Below are 22,514 nucleotides of genomic sequence, written 5' to 3' on the forward strand. Positions count from 1 at the left end.
GGAGGGTTCAATCTGGGATGAGGTGGGGGAAAGGGAATTTGAGGAAACTGGTGCATTCGCCATTGATGCCGTGTGGTTGGAAGATCCCAAGGCGGAAGATGAAGCATTCTTCCTCCATGCACCAAGTGACTAGGATTTGATAGTGGAGGAGACCCAGGACTTGCATGTCCTTGGTGGAGTGGGAGGGGGAGTTCAAGTGGTTGGCCACAGGACGGTGGGGTTGTTTGGCGAGTGTGTCCCAGAGATGTTCTCTGAAATGTTCTGCAAGTAGGCATCCTGCCTCCCCAATGTAGAGGAGACCACATCAAGAGCAACAGACACAGTAGATGAGGTGCAAGAAAAGCACAGCAGGTCAGGCAGCATCTGAAGAGCAGATTCCTGATGAAGGGCTTTTGCCCGAAACGTCAATGTTCCTGCTCCTCGGATGCTGCCTGACCTGCTGTACTCTTCCAGCACCACTCTGATCTAAACTCTGGTTTCCAGCATCTGCAGTCCTCACTTTTGCACAGTAGGTGAGGTGTTTGGATGTGCAGGAAAATCTCTGCTGGACATGCAAGGATTCTTTGGGGGTTTGGAAGGAGATGGGGGGGTGGGTGTCGGAGCAGGTTTTGCACCACCCGCAGCAGCAAGGAAAGGTGCCGTAAGTTGGTGGGAGGCGTGGACCTAACGGGGAGTCACGGAGGGAATGGTCTCTGTGGAATGCAGATGGGGTGGGGAGGAAAATATATCTCTGGTGGGGTCTGAATGTAGGTGGCAGAAGTGGCAAAGGATGATGCGTTGTGTCCAGAGATTGGGGGGCGTGTAGAAGGTGGGGACCAAGGGGTTCTACCTTGTTGCAGTTGGAGGGGTGGGGTTTAAAGACAGGGGTGCTGGAAGTGGAGGAGATGCACTGGAGGGCATTGTTGACCATATGGGAGGGGAAATTGTGGTCCTTGAATTAGGAGGCCACCTGGGATGTTCTGGAGTGGAATTGTTCCTCCTGGGAGCAGATACGGCGGAGGCAGAGGAGGAGAGATTGGGAGCAAGAGACATCATTTTTGCAGGAGGGTGAGTGGGAAGATGGTGTAGTCCAGGTATGTGTGGGAGTCGGTGGGTTTGAAGTAGATGTTCGTGTTGAGTCAGTTGCTGGAAAGTAGAGGCGGAGAACCTCAGACATGTGTATCCCTGTTCCATTGTTGCCTGGAATTAGAGAAGTTTTCTTTGGGTGAGGAGGGATGGGGTGGGGGAAGATACCTTCAGCAAATGGGCTGTTGGGGTGTCAGAGAGCTACTGTCACTGAGGATCCCAGTCATGGAAATTTCAGGTGATCAACATCAATGTACAGAGATTTCCATTGATAGTTGTGTGGGGGAGGAAGAATACTTGGGCCTGATTCTTGCTTTTTTCCTTCTTTGTGAAGTGGAATTTGGTGCCAAACTGACATCTACTGACTGTTCCTAGTTTCCAGAGCATGGTAAGCACTCTGACACCCCCTACAGCCCATTTGATAAAGGTGCCTCTCCCCATGCTCTTCCCCCCTTCACCCCCCAAAAAAAACTTATGTCATTAGGAGTTCCAGGCAACAAAGGAACAGGGATCCATATGTCTGAAGTTCTCATGTGACTTGGAGGGGAGCGTAGATATGGAGGTGTTCCCATTCATCTGTTTCCCTTGTGGTCAGGGTTTATTACTCTTTATTACTCCACCTTTCTTCCTCACTTTGATTTCTGGTCCACATACTCAGTGTGATTGGCAGTGTCATGTAGAGCTGGTAGTTAGTCAGCCATCATTTGTCTACTTCACCAAATATTTGAATGTATACCCTCTCCTTCATCTTATTAACTTCTAAAATAATAAAAGTCTGAGACATGTAGCCATTTTAGGATATGGATATGACTATTTTTATCTATTCCTTTGTAGGTCCTTGTTTTTTCCTGTCCTCTCCAGTCAATGTGGCCGAGTTCAGGGAATGGTTTATTGACTTATGGAATTATTCCATTCTCCCCTATCTTCAGGAAGGAGTTAATGATGGCATCAAGGTGATTATATGTATTTGATTAAATATCTACATTAATTGAGAATAGTTGGCTGGATGGTTAGTTTATGGTACAGACTGACACTAACAGTGCAGGTTCAACTTCCACATTGGCCAAGGTTGGCATGATGGTCCTGCCTTTTCAACCTTGCCCTCACCTGAGGCTTTGTGGCCATCTCGCTTTTTTGCAAGCAACCCTATGCTCCTCTGGGACTACGGTTGACTTCACTATCTTCTGGTCTGACAGACAGGAACTCTAATGCAATAAAACATTCAGCATTGCATCTTATCATCTAGTAACCTGTCTGGGAATGTTTAAAAGAAAGGGAAATTTAACATGTCAAAGGCTGAGGTTCAAATGCAAATTAAAATTCTGATTACAACCAGTGCCAATTCAGTGTGAATCCTGCTTCCAAATGCAGGAGCTGTGTGAGATTTATATGGAGGTGGTGATTCCTGGACCCCGGGTGAAAAGTGTTATGTTGTACAGAAAACTGAGGCTTTTGAAAATTTAACGTCATAATGAAGAACTTTGTCAGTTACTATATTCCGATTGCTATTACCAACAAAAACAAAATCCAATTTCATCAAAATCTACTTTGATTTAATAAAACTTGAAATTGAATTCTTCAGGGTTTGGATGGAATCGTCTGACATTTTGGTCTGCTGGATTTTCAAAGCTGCTCCTAATTTAAAAAGCAGTTTTCCATATTCTAACCTAATTCCTTTCATCTGTCCCCGTTTGTGTCAGGACCATATCTTAGCGCCAATGTTCAAATAAAAGAAAACAAACTTGTTCCCCTTCTTTGTCGAGACCCAGAGATAATAAAATCTGAGGACATCCTTGTACTGGATTTTATGTCTCATAGAGTGTGCTTTTGACGGGGGATTCACAAAATATTTTAAATGATGAGCCCATCAGCCCTCATCCATCCAACCCCCTGAGCTCATCCTGAGAATAGAATGCGAAGGCACCAAAATCAACAGCCTAGTCACAATATGTAAATGAATAATTCATGGTTAATTGAGCTTTTAAGCTAGTGTTCACCTCCCTTCCTATTTATATACAGTACACACTTCCCAGAGTGGGCAATTGCTCAGAACTCCTGGCTTCCTTCTTTTCAGGATGGGATTCATTGAACTTCTTCTGTGGTGATTCTAATAACTCGTAGACCACCACTGACTTTTGTCCTTAGATGGGAGAAGGACAAGCATCATTCCCCCCTTATCTCTTGCATTCCTAATGTAATTCTCTACCCCATCTTTTCTAAGTATCAGTTTGATTCTTGACATTTAGTGTTGATTATTCACAAGTTTAAGAAAAGAAATTAAAACTGATTACAATGTAACTGCAGTGTCACGCTAAGTCTCTCTCCTCAAAAGTATTGTCTACGTGAGTACTTCAACCTCGAGGAAGTTATCTAGAGACATCTTACTAATAATATTTGTATTGAGAATTAGAGCAGTCAAATACTTGGGTCAATGAGATTTCACTAGCCTTTTGAAGTTAAAATTTCTTGAAGTTTACAATTGTCTGAAGTTTGAAGAAAGGGAACATGTATAATCATCAGCAAACATTTAAATTGACATTTAAGAGAAAAAAAACAATACATGTCAGTATCGTGCATCCATTTACATTGAAATTCACAATTAACTTTAGAAATTCATTTTTGATATGTCTGATAGAAAGTAGTTTTGCAATAAACTTGATGACCTTTTGATTGTCTCTAATCTTTCCATTTTTGTCTTAGACATATGGACGAAAGGCAGTGTGGGAAGATCCCGCTAAGTGGGTGCAGGATACTCTACCTTGGTCAACTGCTTCACAAGATCGCTCCAAGATCTTCCATTTGCCTCCACCAAGTACGGGATCCCAGGTTCCAGGTCCTCCATCAGACAAAAGAAAGATCAAAGAGACAGCACCGACTTCACTTGAATCAGACCCACTTGTAAGTGTTGCAGCTATGCCTCTTCATTCTGTTAAAGTTCACACAATTCCAAGTTATAGTCTAAACAGGTTTGGAAGTACAAGTTTTTGGGGTGCTGCTACCTGATGAAGGAGCAGCACTCTAAAAACTAGTGCTTCCAAATTGGACTACAACCTGGTGTTGTGTGATTTTTAACTTTGTCCACCCCAGCCCAACACCGGCACCTCCACATCATGGCTATCATCTTTCAGTGGCTGTGAAATTCAGAGCTTCACTAGCTACAGAGTAAAAGTAGACATGAGCCTCAAATGTTGAAATAACACTGTCTATTATTTTTGTGATATTAACAAAAATTGTCATTGCCTTGAAAAGGAATGCTTGGTGGGAAATCTCTTGATGTTCTTTGAGTTGTGGAATATCATCATAAAGGTCCAAAACAGTTCTGAAGAAGGGTCATTGGAAATGTTAAGCCTGCTATCTCTCCACAGATGCTGTCAGACCTGCTGAGTTTTCCCAGCATTTTCTGTTTTTTTTGCTTGTGTTAAATTAGTTTGAAGTCCACATAGAGTGCAACTTCAATCACCATTTTAACACTATTTTCAGAAAAGGTAATGTGCAAAATCTTTGCTATATTACATTCATTTCTATTGTGCTAAGTTGAACATGTCTCCTTATACATTTTGCCTAAAAAATTCATTCACTCATCTTGTCTATATGTTAAACCCTGATTTTTGACCAAAAAGTTCAGTCACACTCTAGTTACCATCACTTGTCACTGAAGTTAAACATGAGCTGATGAGAGCCTCTGCATTTGAAGGCAGCAGTTCAGTTCTCTGTGTCTGTGCCAAATAATAAAATTACAATGTGGCTCCTTCTGTGTTCATTTTTGGTGGCAGTGTTGGCAGGAAGAGTCTCTGACCTAGCAACTCTGCAAGCATTTGCAAGGTGGTGAGACAATAGAGAGGTGGATTTCACCCTCTCAAAATCAGCACTCGTGTATGTCTCATTTTTAAGTTTCTTCTAAAAATTTAGTCTCAGAAATACTACTCTCTCACAAGTATATACGGTAAGATGTTTGAGAGCATTTGGGCTCTTTTAATTGTCTATCAGTCTTTGCTATGATGATCTCCTGAGGAAGTAGCTTACCAATGTTCACTCTCCAAGATATAACAGAAGGAATGGTTGCTTCAGCCAAGCATTGGTCAACTGAGAGTGATGAAGCAGCACAAGGATATAGAATGAGGGAAGAGAAAAATATTAACTGTACTTTAGAGAAGAAAGAGGAAATACATGTGACAAATGCAAAAAAAGAGGCAATTGTGTGGAAGAACAAAAGAAGTTCAGTTTGCTTCACTGAGTTAGGAACCAGTGAGTCATTCAATCAACCCTGCAATTCTATTCCATCTTTGAATTATACAAATTCTATTCTAGGATGGACAATCTCTGTTTTTTTTCTGTACTTTATTCATATATTCTTTCATCTCCAGAGCACCGATCCTGCATAATGTGTCCCTGACCTCAAGTATAGTTATGTCTAACAAATGACATAACTTATTAGCTACTCCTTAAAAAATATAATGATCTTTCATCTCTGAGCATGCACACTGAATTTAAGAGAAAACTAAAACCCTCTTCACTGAAGACCAATTGTTGTGGAAGTATTCCATTCACATTGGTTTGTAACTTTTGATGTAAGGGACATGCGGATCATTCATTCAGAGGAATTATGTGTGCTCCAACTTCACAGTCTGATAACTCAGTTAGAGCAATATTGAGGTGAAAATCAGATCTATCCCCTTTATCCAAACTCAGCAATTATTTGTCATTTCAGCAAAGCACCACATGACTTGAACTCCACATCGAACCAATGTTTAAATAACATAAGTATCTTTAAATTTCTCATTTCTGAACTTTTGGCAGACTTATCTCATATTTTCAGACAAGTTAAAATGAATTTCACCTTTCTATAGCACATGCACTGAATGTTGATGAAGACTCGCATCTTTATGATATATCAAGTTAGTGGCTTGCAGAAGCCAGCAACATTAACTTGGAATTAATTATGTTATTAGTTAAAGCTGAAAACTGTTTAATTACCAAATTCGTTGAAAAAATGTCTTCATCTTTCATCTCATACATACTGTAATAAAAATCAAATGTAGCATCAACTGATCACAATGCACTGAATAGGAAATTCTCATCTAATGTTGCAGAGTTACATGAGTTAGAAATGTGCATACTTATTTTACTTGAAATATAATTCAATCTAATTTAATAAGGGGAAGGGTACTCCCATCATATAGGATTCATACAGGGTTTGACAGGTTAAAGGTTGAGACGATGGATCCCTTCATGGGACAGTCCAGGACCAGAGGGCACAGTCTCAGAATAAAGGATTGCCAATTTATGACTAAATGAGGAGGAATTATTTCTCTGAGGGTTTGAGTGTCTTTGGAACTCATTAACTGAGAGGGCACAGTACTTTTCTAGATTTAAGGCTGAGATAGATCCTTGATCAGTCAGGAAATCAAGGGTTACAGGGAAAAGGCAGGAAAGTGAGCATGAGGAATTTCGATCAGCCATGAACCTATTAAATGATGGAGCAGGTGAAAAGGGCTAAATGGCCGACTCCTGTGCCCATTTCTTATGGAATAATATACAGAGCAACATTTTTTTAACATAGATAATTTAATATTTTTGTGTATTACTGGTAAACGTAAGTTGTCATGGACAATAAACATGTTTTTGTCAACCAAATATTGATACCAGAAATTAATTACTTATTAGAAGACACAGGAGATATAGTATTAATTTCACATAAGAATTTCACTTCGTTATAACCTTAATGTATGATAGTGTTGAAAACTTAGATTTAATCTCAAAACTATTTCGTTTCTTGCCTGAACTTTAAGTTGCCTCTTCATTTGGTGCTGGTCACTAAATTGTAAGTTTTAAATTATCTAAGGGAACATCCTGAGTCTGATTAATTGTGCTCCTTGATGATATGAAGCTTGATGTTACTCAATGGATGATTATTTTATTCACTAATATACGCTCAACTTCCATGGAGAGCTGATTGGACAGCTGTGTATCTTTAAGCTGCCGCAGGGTTTAAACATCGTCACTCATAGTAACAGTTTTAATCAAACTCTTTGTGGACTTCAAATCAAATAGCTGTGTCAAAGCCCTTGATAATTTGAAGTGAATCTGTAAACATTCCTCATCCGAGTGTTACAGAACTTCCAGCAACAGCTGGTGATGGTGAGGGAGAGCACTGAACAGAGGAGATCAAGCAGTTGTGCTGAGACCCTCAGCAGCAGGTGGAGATGGTGAACAAAGGCAAGTGAAGAAGTCAAGCACACCTTCTCTAGAAACAAGTACCTTTGGGAGATGGAATTTCTTAAACCAGTGTTAGCCACAAGCTTCATTCCATGTAAATACTTCTTTGTCTAGCCTTAATCTCTCTTTATGTTTCTAATGATTTGATGCCAGTGGGAAAGGGAATTCCTGCTTCATATTCTTTGTGCCATTTGTTGCTGCTTCTGTTCTTGATTAACTTCTGTTGAAATTGGATTCCTGGTTGCCAGGTGACCTCCAGAGGCACTAACAATGGGTTTTACAGTCTTCAAGCCCAGGAGTAACAGGACTGAGCATGTTCTCGTACTAACGCATGTCCTTATCAAGTTCATACAGGCCTTTCTACCTCTGACCAATAGCTAGAATGTGAAATTAACATGAAGATGAAATAGACAAACCAATCATGCACCAACAGAGACGAGTGAATACACCTTCAGGACAAAGATCCTGCAGAAACCTTTCAAGGTCTATGTCATTGTCAAGAACCACAACTCCATCATCTAGGTAGGATAGTGGAAATGAGTCAACTGTAGCTTGCACTTTCCTTCTGAGAGTGAATGAAAATGGCCTGAGTTCTTTCTGGAGCTGGTTTATGCCAGTGAAGAAGATGATTTTTAAAGCTGTATTTTGGGCTCATCAATCACTTGATCTACAAAATAGAACTACGCGTTGTTTGAATAGTTTTATTTCAGTAAAGCTGTCATTGAATACCGAGTCAATAGTAAGGTTTCTGTTATGTTCTGCCTTATATATCGGACTGTGCCACCTTAAGCTAATTTTGTACCATTGCAGAGCAAACACTCCTTTCTTAAGAACACAGACTTTGCAGCTGCTATTTTGATAAACTGTAACTGATTAACCAGCTATCAAGAACAGAACGTTCTTACCTGCACCTTCTAGCTTGTAATGCACTTATTTTGTATTATACTTCAAAAATGTACGTCAGCCTTTTTTTAGTTTTGTTTTCTTTTAATTAAGACAAACTTAGAAATATACTTTATTTTGGAAGAACTTGCATTCTAATCAGAAAAAAGATATTAATTCTATTTTTTGGGAGGGTCAATGCCTTATCTACAGATGTGTACAGCTATCGTGTCAGAATTGTCTGTTGTCTGGTTGGACTTAAATTTATTTTCCAAACTTCCACCACTAAGATATTGATGTTCATTTATAGATGACTACCGCTACTTCCTCTAACTTGTTGCATATACCATTCCTCAAGGAATAAACAGTGTGGGGATGTCATGGTATTTAAGATTCCAACAAAGAGTTATTAAAACTAACTGTTACGTACAAACATTACCTTCACAGGTACATAACTGAGCTGACATTCTGCTAATCAGTTAAACAGAGAACAGTTACAACATGCTTAATGTCACGCTTAGAATGATTTTTGGGAAGATAGAATACATATCTTTATAGCTGAAAATGTGTTGCTGGAAAAACGCAGCAGGTCAGGCAGCATCCAAGGAGCAGGAGAATCGACATTTCGTGCATGAGCCCTTCTTCAGGAATGAGGAAAGTATGCCAAGCAGGCTAAGATAAAAGGTAGGGAGGAGGGACTTAGGGGAGGGGCGTTGGAAATGCGATAGGTGGAAGGAGGTTAAGGCGAGGGTGATAAGGTGAGGGTGATAGCCGGAGTGGGGGTGGGGGCGGAGAGGTCATGAAGAAGATTGCAGGTTAGGAAGGTGGTGCTGAGATCGAGGGTTGGGACTGAGACAAGGTGGGGGGAGGGGAAATGAGGAAACTGGAGAAATCTGAGTTCATGCCTTGTGGTTGGAGGGTTCCTAGGCAGAAGATGAGGCACTCTTCCTCCAGCTGTCGTATTGCTATGGTCTGGCGATGGAGGAGTTCAAGGACCTGCATGTCCTTGGTGCAGTGGGAGGGGGAGTTGAAGTGTTGAGCCACGGGGTGGTTGGGTTGGTTGGTCTGGGTTTCCCAAAGGTGTTCTCTGAAACGTTCCACAAGTCAGAATTGTCTGTTGTCTGGTTGGACTTTTCCTACTTGCGGAACGTTTCAGAGAACACCTCTGGGACACCCGGACCAACCAACCCAACCACCCCGTGGCTCAACACTTCAACTCCCCCTCCCACTCCACCAAGGACATGCAGGTCCTTGGACTCCTCCATCGCCAGACCATAGCAACACAACGGCTGGAGGAAGAGCGCCTCATCTTCTGCCTAGGAACCCTTCAACCACAAGGAATGAACTCAGATTTCTCCAGTTTCCTAATTTCCCCTCCCCCCACCTTGTCTCAGTCCCAACCTTCGAACTCAGCACCACCTTCCTAACCTGCAATCTTCTTCATGACCTCTCCGGGCTATCACCCTCACCTTATCACCCTCACCTTAACCTCCTTCCACCTATCGCATTTCCAACGCCCCTTCCCCAAGTCCCTCCTCCCTACCTTTTATCTTAGCCTGCTTGGCACACTTTCCTCATTCCTGAAGAAGGGCTCATGCCCGAAATGTCGATTCTCCTGCTCCTTGGATGCTGCCTGACCTGCTGCACTTTTCCAGCAACACATTTTCAGCTCTGATCTCCAGCATTTGCAGTCCTCACTTTCTCCTACATCTCTTTATACACATGCTATGGTGCAGTGATGATATCATGGGCATTTCTTTTAAAGGTATATGGGAAAACTGACTCAGACATAATACAACATTGCACCTATGAGAATACCACCTGTGCCCTCCAATTTTTTACTTTTTTTTCCTCTGTGGTACCTGGGTGAGCAACAGTGAGACCAAAAGCTTGAAGCAAATATCTCAGTCTCTCTAAACTGGCTACTGGAATGTAATTCAGTCTCCCACATGATTCACTTGCCTGCAACCAAATGAAATAGATATGCAAATTTGAACCAACAAGATGTTTGTGGCGGATGTGTTGAACAGTTAGCAGAGACTAGTACCTCGTAGAGCTTGTTCCTGCGAAGAGCCCCTGAGCTGAGGTCTTCTCTGTGAAAAAAAAGTTTTGTGGTGTTGCTGTGAAAAAGTGTTTTGTGTGAGTTTGGATGTTAAAACTTTATAATGTCATTTCTAACAGTGCAAAATATCTGGCACACACATACAATGGCCTGAGTGCCCTCTTCCTGAGCTGTAACAATTCTGTGATCCTGTAAAACACACAAGCTGGTACTGCCAAATTATTAAAAACCGAAAGAGCTGTGGATGCTGGAAATCAGAAACAAAAACAGAAATTTGCTGGAAAAGCACAGCAGGTCCAGCAGCATCTGTGGAGAAAAATCAGTTAACCTTTTAGGTCCAGTGATCCTTCCGCAGAACTGAGGAAATAAAGAACTTTTTAGTTCAATCCTAAAGCTTTGTTTCTTTATATTTATTTGCAGATGACAATGCTACTGAGGCTCCAGGAAGCAGCCAATTATACCCAAAGTTGTGAAGGCGAAAACATCATGGAATCGTCTTTGCAATCGACACATTGAGAGGAAAAATACATCAAGGAATATGGGAGCCATCTTGTTTTTAATCATGCCACAACTACACTTTGGATATTGTAGTCCTGAAACAGAAGTATATTCTGTCATAGATGTAGTTAGGTAGAGGGCTAAATTAATGGATGGGTAAAATTGTAGATGTAATGCCCAAAATCATATGTAAGTTAACTGTGATCATTTATTGTAAATCATATTACCTAGCCATCTGGAAGAAAAAGAAACATCTAACTATATGGACTGTTAATGCTGTATTTGTACTTTATAATTCAAACTTCAAAAGTGCATGGCAATCATTTAAGCAGAAACAAATAAGATTTTAGTGAGCTTTATTAAGGTTAACTCCTAATCTACAACTCAAACAATTATAGGAGCCATCGCTGTTCCACTACTGCTGCCATCTCAGATGTCACACTGGTGCTGATTGGAGAACCTCTCCACTAATTTCTACCACTTATCGAGCTCAACACCTCATTAGTTCACACAGCTAAGATGTGAATCATGGTGAAACCACTAAAGCAGAAATTTGTTGTTTTCCAAGTTCTAAGCTAGTAATTGTTCATTTTGTAATTGAAATATCTTTGTGCCCTGAATTTAAAAGTGAATCGTTTTCTGAAATTAGGATGTGCTTTCAGTTTTAAGGTGGTAATGAGAATATATTCTATCACTCTGTTCTTGGTAGGGTGAAATATTCCAGGTTACTAGGCACTTAAAAGGTGCAGTGAAAGTGTTTAGAACATAGAAAAGTACAGCACAGAACAGGCCCTTCGGCTCACAATGTTGTGCCGAAGATTATTCCTAATCTGAAATAAAATAGTCATGATTTGGAGATGCCGGTGTTGGACTGGGGTGTACAAAGTTAAAAATCACACAACACCAGGTTATAGTCCAACAAGTTTAATTGGAAGCACACTAGCTTTCCACCTGATGAAGGAGCGGCGCTCTGAAAGCTAGTGTGCTTCCAATTAAACTTGTTGGACTATAACCTGGTGTTGTGTGATTTCTAACTAAAATAAAATAACCTAACCTACGCACCCGTTAATTCACTGCTGTCCATGTGAATGCCCAGCAGTTGCTTAAATGTCCCTAATGACTCTGCTTCCACCACCACTGCTGGCAATGCATTCCATGCATTAGTACTAAAAATGGTGATTCCCATCCTATGCACTCTGGATGCAGGAGAGGCATAAATTAAAGATAACGGCCATCATATTAGAAGAAATATTTTTTCTTCTGCATTGAATTGTACCTGATTCCTGCATATGTTTTAGCTTCCAAAATTTCCAGAATTTGAGGAAAAATCAACCGTCAAGCACAAGATCATCAACAAATAAATAGCAGTGTGGCTGTGTTCTCTGATTTAATGTCCTGCTAAATCCAATTACTATTTCATAAAAAGATGAAAACTATATAAACAAGGAAACAGTTGCTAAAATCTTACTAAAGTAACATTCCATTTCACATCTAACACTAGACATTAGTCCTATACAATGGCATGAAATCGGCAACCAAAGATAATTTTACATGAGGGAAAATTGCTGGCTACTAATCCTTTCTGAGAATTTTCGAGTGGTCGCTATTTTCAAATGTGATCTATACACTATGGTATCATGAATATCAGTAGCATAGGTTTCTTGCAGCCAAATCTGACAACAAAGAACATCCATTTCTGATTACAAATGACAATTTTCTAAAGGATATTCTATCAAGGTTCTGGAATTTATGTAATTGACGTTTAGATGTGCAACTATACCATGGGACTCTAAACTTGGCTCTTTCAAGAAACCTTTTACCATTTTCTAAACTTCTGCCTCCTGATCTAGCAACAATACTCCCTGTCCTTATTTGCAACTGTTTCCATTTTAACAGAAGCTTGTCATCGTGCAGAAGTTATTACTGATTTGTAGGATATTCAAGTAGAAATGGCATATTGCAAAATTAGATATGCAAATAATGTAAAATTCTGAAAGTATTGCAGTACATCAGAGTAGTTTCATCAGGCAGCAGCATAGAAACACTGCCTGTCAAAATAAGAATTTTTATTTGTGCTGCATTTTTGACCAATCTTCAGCAGGAAAGTGGAGATTATGATTATGAACCTGAGCAAAGAAAGTGCATTTCAGGTCATAGGATTTTATTTATAACCAGCCATATTCAACTACAACATAGTTGGACATATGAATCTTCCAACATTTCTACCAAGTGTTGTTGCTGGCTGTTTAGGAAAACATTAAAGAGTGTTTTCTACAATTTGGTCATTCAGAATGTTTCATTAATTTCAATGAAACAGATTCAGGAATTTCGCACTTCAAGGATAAATGTTTGAAGTTCACTAATTTCAACAAAAAGACTTTACTTTAAAAAAAATCAGATCTATTAAATGTTCAATTATCACAATGAAGCTTTTGCTGTTAAAATGATATCCTGAGAATGGAAATGTTGCACCCTGTTTCATTTCAATTCATAATTTCACTGTAACAAGAAATACAACAAAATTATCTCAAACATTCAATTACAATAGGGAAAATTAAAAAAATAGAAAATGGGGAATAAGAATCATTTATTGAAATGACTCCTATTTCATTTTGACAAACCAATTTAAAATTGAGCTTTCTCTATTCTTACGTCAAGATGGAAGTCTGCCCCTCAGCCATAATGAGCCTAGGATTTCATCTTCTGTGCTATTTAGCAAAATACTTAGCATTCTTTGGCACAATTTCTTGCCTCAAGTTTCTGATTTTTGCGCTGAATGTAGAAAACAGTTTGGAAGCAGTTGCATTGCATATTTCTGACTTTTTAAAATATTGTACTTTAGAGTGATCCACCACCAAAACCATGATAGCACATCCTAATTTGACCTAACGTCTATTTTCAAGATAAATTTTTGATTGCAGTGTGGCCTGATATATCAAACAAAGCATACCAACTTTACTATTAAATTGAGGTGCTCACATTGAAGTAAATTTGTTTCCCATTATTCACTTCAGAGGTACTGCAAGCTGTGATAGCTAAATATATGGTACATTCTCAAAGGAAAGCTTCAGGCTTGGCTGTTGCTTGCCTCAAAGCAATTCAAACTTAAAATATGAAAGGCTCTACAGATTCTATCTTCTGTCATTAATTACTTTCCTGTTTATCTACACAGTAATAATGTTTGAGTAAAGATTTTCACTCATGGATTATTTAATTCAGGAAATTGAAGTGAATATCAAATATTAATATCATTGACTGAAATGTATTTGAAATTAAATATATCAATAGTTATTAGTTTTGCTTTATCCTAGTTTGGACAGACAACTAGCCTTTTGCTATTTCATTTATCATCCTGGATCTGGATTCCTACATTTTGCAGTCTTTTTAAGGGTGATAGAATGAAAACTTCTTCCCTTTTATAATATATTTTGACAAAAATTTAAAACTTTTTAGTAGTCATAGTGAGCTTTTACTTCAATACAACATCCATCTTATGGAGTGATACTTAATTTGACATGGATTGCCAAATTGGCAATTTCATTTAATGAAGTAACATGATTCATTAATGTAGGAAGTAGAAAACTCCACAGCTTACCAGCAGGAAGATGTGATGCTCTGGTGTTTGGGAAGGGTTAAACAGAACTTGGAAATTGTGCTTTTGTCCTAGTAATGCTTGCTGTTGATGCTCAGAATGAAAATGGGTTCCATTCACCAGAACACGCACTTTCCACTTTGATTAGAACAAAATCAACCTATTGGAAAGAAAGAAAGAAACAAAATTCAGACAATGTGTTTCTCTTGGTGATTAGGCAGATGGTATTCTGGCAATCCTTTTAAGAATAAAACACACAACTTTTTTGTTGCCTTTTCATCTGATAAGTAAAATCTTTATTCTTTCCAAATCTGATGGTCTTTACATATCATTCTACAAGAAATTTCATTCTTTTCAAATCATCCATTTATAATAATAAAGGAAAACCAGTTCCCACAGTATGAAAATTATCCATTGAAGTAATGCTATTTGAATTTTAATAACTAGTATTAGAACAGTTCCTTCTGAGATATAAATGTTCAGCCTTTTTTTCTTATTCACTCTAGTATTAATAATCTTGACTTTTATTTGGTCAGATTTATTCAGAGCCTGTACTTTTGCATCCAAACTATCTTTCTGTTTTCTAAAACTGGGACATTCTTAGGTAGATTCTTTAGCTAACTAAAAGCTGAAACATTAAACTTCAACTGAGCAGTGTCATTTCAGCAAATCAACTAAATTGGGATTTATTAAGCTATACATGCAACAGCCCCATAAGCAACAAGGAAGCAGGCATGAAAAGGTTGGACATTGAAATTATGGAACTGTGTGGTTTATTTTGTGCTATCCTCTTGTGTGATTTAAGTTCATTTTTGTTCATTCTTGTTTAACCTATCTATTCCTAAGTACCAATGCATGCCCTGTCTGCAACATTTGGTTGTGTTGGTCTATTCACATCTGAAAAATTACATCAGTTTTATAATTTTAAGAAGGACACATTTTAATTTGACAGAATTTCAGTTATAACAATTTCTCTTCAAAAAGTATTTGGGAAGAGTGAGTGGAAAACACCTCTAAGTTAATTTTACTGTGCAGGTAGATTTAGACAAATTGTTGTAATGAACCAGATATTGTAATGAATTACTTAGAGCCTGAAGATTTCCTTTGACATTCTAATATCAAGCCTTTCTGTACTTAAATCAACTGTATGGTGCTGAAACTACGCCTTAAAGATTACAATTTAATCACCTGATCCAATTCTTTCTATTGGAATACTCAAGGTTAATAGTACTGTTTCAAACCAGCTAGAAGTACTGTATACAAAAATATTAACCTAAAACCTCTGCAATGTCTAGTAGTCTTAGATTAAGAGCAAGTTCACATTTTGAGTGTACTCTGTGTATGAATAAGTACTACATTTATACTATTGTTTGTCAGAACAAAACTATCATAAATATTAAATGTTTATTTTCGAATACACAGGTGAGAGTTGGCACAGAGTCAAAAATTATCCAACAGCTTCTTTAATTGGTTTGAATTTAAAACTAGTAACATACTTTCTCTCAGAAACCTATTAAATTATTTTGATGTTTTTGAAACATACTTTGTAAAAAGTGAATGACAGTTGTATCTGTGAGGTGTCCCAGTAGCTTCAGTACTATATCACTAAATTCTGAATAGAAAATTCTGACAGAATTGTTAAGGCTTCCCGCCGGAAGCAAGCTGATCATGTTGTATACAATTTGTAATGTGGAAAAAGTGGAATGGGGTGTGATCTCTTTCTGCAGTATTCAATTGCTTTTGCCAATAATTCAACCATGGCCAAGCGCTGTATATCAAGCTGTAACATCCAACTCTTAGTGAATGCGAAGAGTTGCTTTTAAAAGGGTGAAGGGGAATGTTGTAAAATCAAATACAAATCTAGAGAAAGGGATGATATCAGTAATTGTAATTCCATAGCATTATTTAGTTTCCTTGATGTGGAAGCTTTTTGTTTAATAGTGACACCAAATCAAGGCAAAGATGACAATAGTTGACTGACAATAATTATTTTAATTTTTGGTGTTTTATTAATTCTCAAGTTTTCACTCCGTAGGATTGGCCAGGTGCATACATTCGATTACATATTCTGTAGGACTATTACACAAGGTCTTGTAGTGTGTCACTACATGCACACGTAATTTCATATCGATGTCTTACTATGCTGCTCTCAATTCTTCAACCTCATAGTGAACAAGCACATGCAAATATGAATCAAAGCACAAAAGTTTTACACATCACTCAACCTGGCTGAGCACACTGAAATCCACCTATTACTATGAATTCCAATAAGTCACATTTGCACCAGGTGGTGGTTAGATGTTTCCCATGCTACTTATCATCAACATCTAATACACTGCATTATCTGGTCATCTGGGTCTTGCCATGCAGTGAGGGAAGGAAAAAGCTTTTAGTTTCCTTGCAATTGGCTAGCAGCAGAGTGGTAATTTTAGTTTAAATTTCAATGGTTTTTGATATATACCTTGAACGTGGTGCAAACTTTAATGGAAAACTTTGTGAATATGATGTTAAATAAAATGGGTAACAGCATCATAATTCATTATGCAGCTGGAATACAAAGAAACTTTACAGTCCAAATAGAAGAAATTTGGAGTCGAGAGTTATATTTACTCCAAAGTATATCTTTGGATTCATATGGATAATATCCGATTGCTGACAGTTGTTTTCACTGAAAATCAAACAATTGGAAGTTATAAACCTGGATGTTTGACAATGATCACCAATACCAGATTTTTTTTTGTGGATGGCTGGGGATGACTTGAATGCTGTTTTTTTTCCCTGGCTTTCACAGTGTAACTACTTTTAAAATGATAACTTTGGGGGTTTCCTTCTTGAACCATTGTTGACTGAAATGCACTTTAGAAAATCCAAATATTTTTCCTTCCTGCATATACATTGTTTGATATTTGGGTGGGAGATAAGAATGCATTCATGTGAATCAAGACAAAATATATCTCTCTCAATTTGGAATGCATAGTAAATTAGCATCTAGGACGATAAAGGTATGGTTAGTTTTGAGTTGTTTTCTGTTTCTAATGCAAATGTTATTTGTGTCTTAGGTGTGTTCCTACTCAATAGTCACTCAAAATTGTTTATTCAGAAAGTCACACAGTAATAATTTGTTTTGGACAGTGGTACATAAAGGGCCATGATTGATTGTCCATTCATGATACAGATGCCTAATACTGAGTTTAATTACAGCTAATGGAATCAAATACCAGATACTGCACATATCAGTGGCTGGTCCAATACTGTTCACTTTCTACTACCATTCAAGACGTATTATGTCTTCTGGTTGTATATTTTTAGACACACCATTGTCAAACTAGCCATCAAATAAATTATAAGCAAAGGTAATCTTAGAGGAAATTATACAAACCTGTTGTTTAAGGGATTTCTGTAACTCTCTTAAAATCTTACACATTTCAGCACTGAAATTTTAACATCATATTCAAATATCCAACCATATAAAATTGGCACCACTTCCACAAATAAACACCAACAAATTCTAAATGAGCAAGTTTGGAGAATTCTTCTGATTTGTAATCCGTTAGTCTGGCCCAAATTATTTTTATTTAATTACCAAAAATTATTTTACATTGTCTTAAGACTTGTAGTTATAGAATGATTATGGAATTTACAACAAAAAAAGTTCTGAGTTCATTTGAAACCATGGTAAATGGTTGAAAATTGATTTCTGCAGATCTGTTCATTTGTGACACTACAAAATGACCATGGAAACATTTTTTAATACATATATCTAGTACCATAAATGCCCAATTGACTTTGTAATGTCGTAGAAGAAAAGGGAGCTTCCTTCCCTACCACATCTGATATACATATGATTTCAGTTCTGACCTTTTTTTCAATCATTTATGTTTAAGCGTGTAATTTTTTTTTGTTGTTTTTTGCACTCTGATATGTTTTCCAATGTGTAATAGAACTAATTTTCTTCCTCTATTATTCATGTTAATATGTTCTGTTAAGAGTGAAAACAGTTCTTTGAACCGGTCACTAAGTGGAAATTTACTATAACTTTAAAAACATTTTGTGCAAAATGCCTACAGGTAATGAGTGGCTGCCATTTAGAAGTGATTAAATATTACCAATGAAATAATCAAAGTAAGATTCAAATTTTAAAAGATGGCAAATGTTTACAAATTGTGTTTCCTATGGTTGAATCTGCTGGCAGTACCTTTACATTTTCTGGTCATATATTTAAAAAAATACTATTTTTGAGCAAAATGTTGCAGAATGCAATCTTATCTAATAAAGTAATTTAGTTGAATTAATTAAATTTTGAGCATATTCCTCAAGTTAATTTTGAACCTTATTCATGTGAAACGTATCTGCATCAGTTTATAATATTTGTTGCTACAGCAACATGAAACTTCTTATAAAAGCAAAAAAAAAGTAAAATGCAGATTAAGTATTCACCATTGTGCCACAGTTTTCAATTATATAAACATATATTTGGTGCTTGTTTCTTCATGTAAATATACACTGCAGCAACCAAAAATTGAAATGTTTAATCCTGGTCAACTGTGTAAATATGCAGTATGGAAAAACTCATTGACAATGGTCTGTTGTTGCCCTCAAATGTTGTCCACAAATAACTTGCATTTCTGGCATTTAAAAGAAAAATTCGTCTCTCACAGCTGTTTCTTTTTAGTGCAGATGACCTTGTCTAAATGATAACTAGTGAAACAAGGTCATGGCAATTGATAGAGATGAATATCAAGGCTCTTTACATGCAAGTAATTTCATTATTTTTCTTAATTGATACCTTCTGGTATTGGAAGGTATCTGTGATATTTAGACAGTGTGCTTGATAGATGCACTATAAATAATTTATGTGAAGCAGTTGTGGACCAGCGGGTGTTCCTTTGTGTTTATGTATAAGAAGACAATTGAGCAGAATTTTAAAGAAAGCTGAAATCATATAAACAGTAACTATCTGTTAAGCATGATAATATGTCATGGCATCGTAATATTTTGCTATTTAATTTCTTTTGAATGTTATTCAATGTAACTAGAAATGTTATTAATGAAGTTAAACTCTTAATTTTACTTGTGTTACTTTTATAATTCAAAAGGTTCTTTATACAAATGTAGAGGTGAACAGTTACTCTGAATTTATTATCAGAGTATTTGCACAGTTACTGGTTAGGTAATTAAAAAGAAAACTGCCTTTTACAGTATAGAATTTTTTACAGGTTTCTCTTGTGTCATGTTTTTGGAGTTGTAGGATATATTTGAAGAGGTTTTTTCTGTACGTATAGAGTTTGGACTACCACTTTCAATCAAGCCTATGTGATGTGCTTCTAATGGTTATTTCTGATAGTGTGTGTGGATTAATGTGCTAAACAGAAGCAATGATTTATTGTGAGAGGCTAGGCAACAATTTCTATTGGCATTTTAAAGATCCGCTCCACATAGATGATTGGAAACCTATTTTATTAGATTGCTCATAAAGCTCCTTTTTGATAAACCCTTAGAATTTGTAAGCAAATATTTAAGGAATTAACTAAATTAGTGGAGTCATTTCCCTTTGGTTTAATTGTATTCAATTAGATAGCTGAAATACTAATTTTGATTGGATGATTTGTGGTCCGATAAAACTCAAATGTTCTCATCTTCTTCAATGAACATATTGGATATAAGGGTAAGAGATTTAAAGAGGTATGTGTCAGGCATTATTCTCTTTCATCAGATATTAGAAGTATGTTCAGTCAGTGATGGACTGTTTAATGCACAACATCCTTTATTCTTTAGTTATACATAGACTTGGGTGTAATGTTTAAACTTTAGTAAGATGAGTATCCAAAACTCTATGCAATTTTGCTGTAATGCCTCAGCCTTAAAGTGATATATTAAAATCCAAAAGAAATTAGAAATATCTTAAGACTGGAAATATCAACAAATATGATAATATTTTAATAGTTTTCAAACCCTTTGTAGGCCACACAGAAAGGATGTTGTTTCCTCTTTTATCCATTTTAACAATTAAAGATAAGTCAGTTTTAATTTTACAACCCATATACATTGATATTTACTTAAACACAGAATTAACGTGTGATTTTATTTGTTAAAACAGCTAAAGTGAAATAATATCCACTGGGAGAGTCCTCTAAAATGTAAACTGATTTGATAATCTGAATTGGAAAGATCGATGTTTCTCTAATCCCAGAAATACATCTGTGTCGGATCATAAAAGAACACATGTATGATTCAGTTTCTACCCCAACCACTGAAAGTGGAGCAGCACAGCCAATACAGATTGCTGAATGGTCTTGTTTATATGCCATTAAATTGGATTTGCTAGAATTTAAAAGCATTAACATTACAATGTTTACTAAACTGTGAAGTCATAGACTCCCATGTTAGCATGTTATTATGTTTGCCTAGGTGCTCAGTTTTCAGTTACTTTTTATGAACAAGTTTTGCAAAGCAGTTCTTTGTAAACTCGCTTTATATTTTGTACATTATAATGTATACAATGTAAATAAGCAATGTCAGCGACAGCAATCATTTAAAATGTCTGTAGTCTTTCAGAGAAACTAATGGATTCTGTATTTTGTGCCAGAGTAAGTTATTGACCACCCTTGCTCTTGGCCTAATACCAACCTGAAGCATGTTTCTTCGACAACAAAATTATCATCTGTCTAACCTTCTGTCCATTAAAGTGATGCTACATAGCTGTCTGTTGGGTTTTTTTCTGCTATCAATTTGAAGTTAAATTGGGCTATTTACATTTCAATTCTATGTTGCATGTCATGAAGACAAACTTAAAGATGCAAATAAATGCAGCCAGTATAGATTAGTATAAAATAATCTATGAAATACTGTATTTTGCTGATCTACAGCACTTTATTGCAAAGTTGTATGGAGCAGCTAGAACCAGCTTCATAGTTGCTCACACTTGTCTTTCTAGAAATCTAGAACCATGAACTTGTGAACTTCTCTCTCTCCCTCACTCTCTCTCAGCATAATCCCTATAAACCTAAGATGCTTAAATACAACTAATATTAAAGGAACATAAAAGCTGACATAAGCAGAAAATATAATTTTGATCGTTAGAGACCATTCGACTGAAAATCTAACTGCAGCATGTGCCTCAACAAAGCCTAAAATGAACTATTGGACAATTTGTTAGTGATGATGAGTGTTTCTTATCAATCAGTATATTTAATATAAGCATTGGAAACTCAGCATGGAAATAATCAGTCAGATATGAGGCTGGAAGTAATTGTTTGGGTTATTCATGACTATGCAATGCTTTTATATGGCATTTGTTTATTCCTTTAAAGCGGACAGCTAATTTAATTTGAATAGATGAATGTGTTTTAAGGTATGATATGGTGCACTTTCATATGTCTGACTATATTCCTGTTACTGACAATAGTAATATGAATATGCCTGCTCCACAAACTAGCCACATGGACTTTGCAATTTCAGTAGCGGGTGTGGGAGGTCACCCAAGGAAAAGTGAAGTTTGGCTCCTGGATGGGCAGGGCAGAAGTCGCCATAGCCCTGGCTCTGTTCAAAGTTGAAAAATTAAGATTAAAGCATAATCAATCCCTCTAGCTATCTGCCATTCACTTCCCATGCCCATTTGTGCCAACTATGCCCACCTAATGCCAACCTATGGACCTATTCCCCTAGCCCTAGTCTCTTGTACCTCTGTGCCAGGTATTGCCCATCAAACCTCTTATGCAACCTGTGGTCTCATCTCTCATGGTCAATTATACCTCTCATGCCCATCACCACAGTCCGTCACATCCAATTAGCCCGATTGCCTTTTTATCGCCTTATATTGATTCTATTTCCACTTGTAACACTTTGCCCTTCCCTCTCAGTACAAACATTTCAATACACTGAAATTCCTTCAGCTAACCCCTTATGGAAATAGGCATTTCCATTTTGTAAGTAGTTGGAGCGATGTGTTGAAACCTCAGAGATGAGTGTTGGTAGCGTAATGGTGTTGTCACTGGAATAATAATCCAGAGACCCAGGCTAATGTACTAGTGACATAAATTCAAATTCCAGCAGGACAGCTGGAGAGATTTGAATCGATGAATATCTAGAATTAAAAGCCATCAAGTGGTAACCATATGACCATTGCTGTTTTGAAAAAAAAAAGTGTGGTTCTCTAGAGTCAAACAGCATGGAAACAGACCCTTCGGCCCAACGAGTCCA

At 37.3% G+C, this 22,514-nt stretch overlaps 1 protein-coding gene across 5 annotated transcripts in view; it reads left to right on the forward strand.

Moving 5' to 3' along the window:
- The window catches only part of LOC122563237 (neuron navigator 1), a 653,551-nt gene extending 632,532 nt beyond the window's left edge, over positions 1-21,019 (forward strand). For all 5 annotated transcript variants that reach the window (XM_087973627.1, XM_087973629.1, XM_087973628.1 and 2 more), the window contains 3 exons: positions 1,900-2,018; positions 3,766-3,963; positions 10,646-21,019. In XM_087973627.1, coding sequence (XP_087829753.1) covers positions 1,900-2,018; positions 3,766-3,963; positions 10,646-10,741 — 413 coding nt within the window. In that variant the 3' untranslated portion in view covers positions 10,742-21,019. The remainder of the gene's footprint in view (positions 1-1,899; positions 2,019-3,765; positions 3,964-10,645) is intronic.
- The last annotated feature ends 1,495 nt before the right edge of the window (positions 21,020-22,514 follow it).

The sequence above is a fragment of the Chiloscyllium plagiosum genome, unplaced genomic scaffold (assembly GCF_037043375.1).
Source record: "Chiloscyllium plagiosum isolate Xiang-an unplaced genomic scaffold, Cpla_swu_hap1 HiC_scaffold_26, whole genome shotgun sequence".
Lineage (NCBI taxonomy): Eukaryota > Metazoa > Chordata > Chondrichthyes > Orectolobiformes > Hemiscylliidae > Chiloscyllium > Chiloscyllium plagiosum.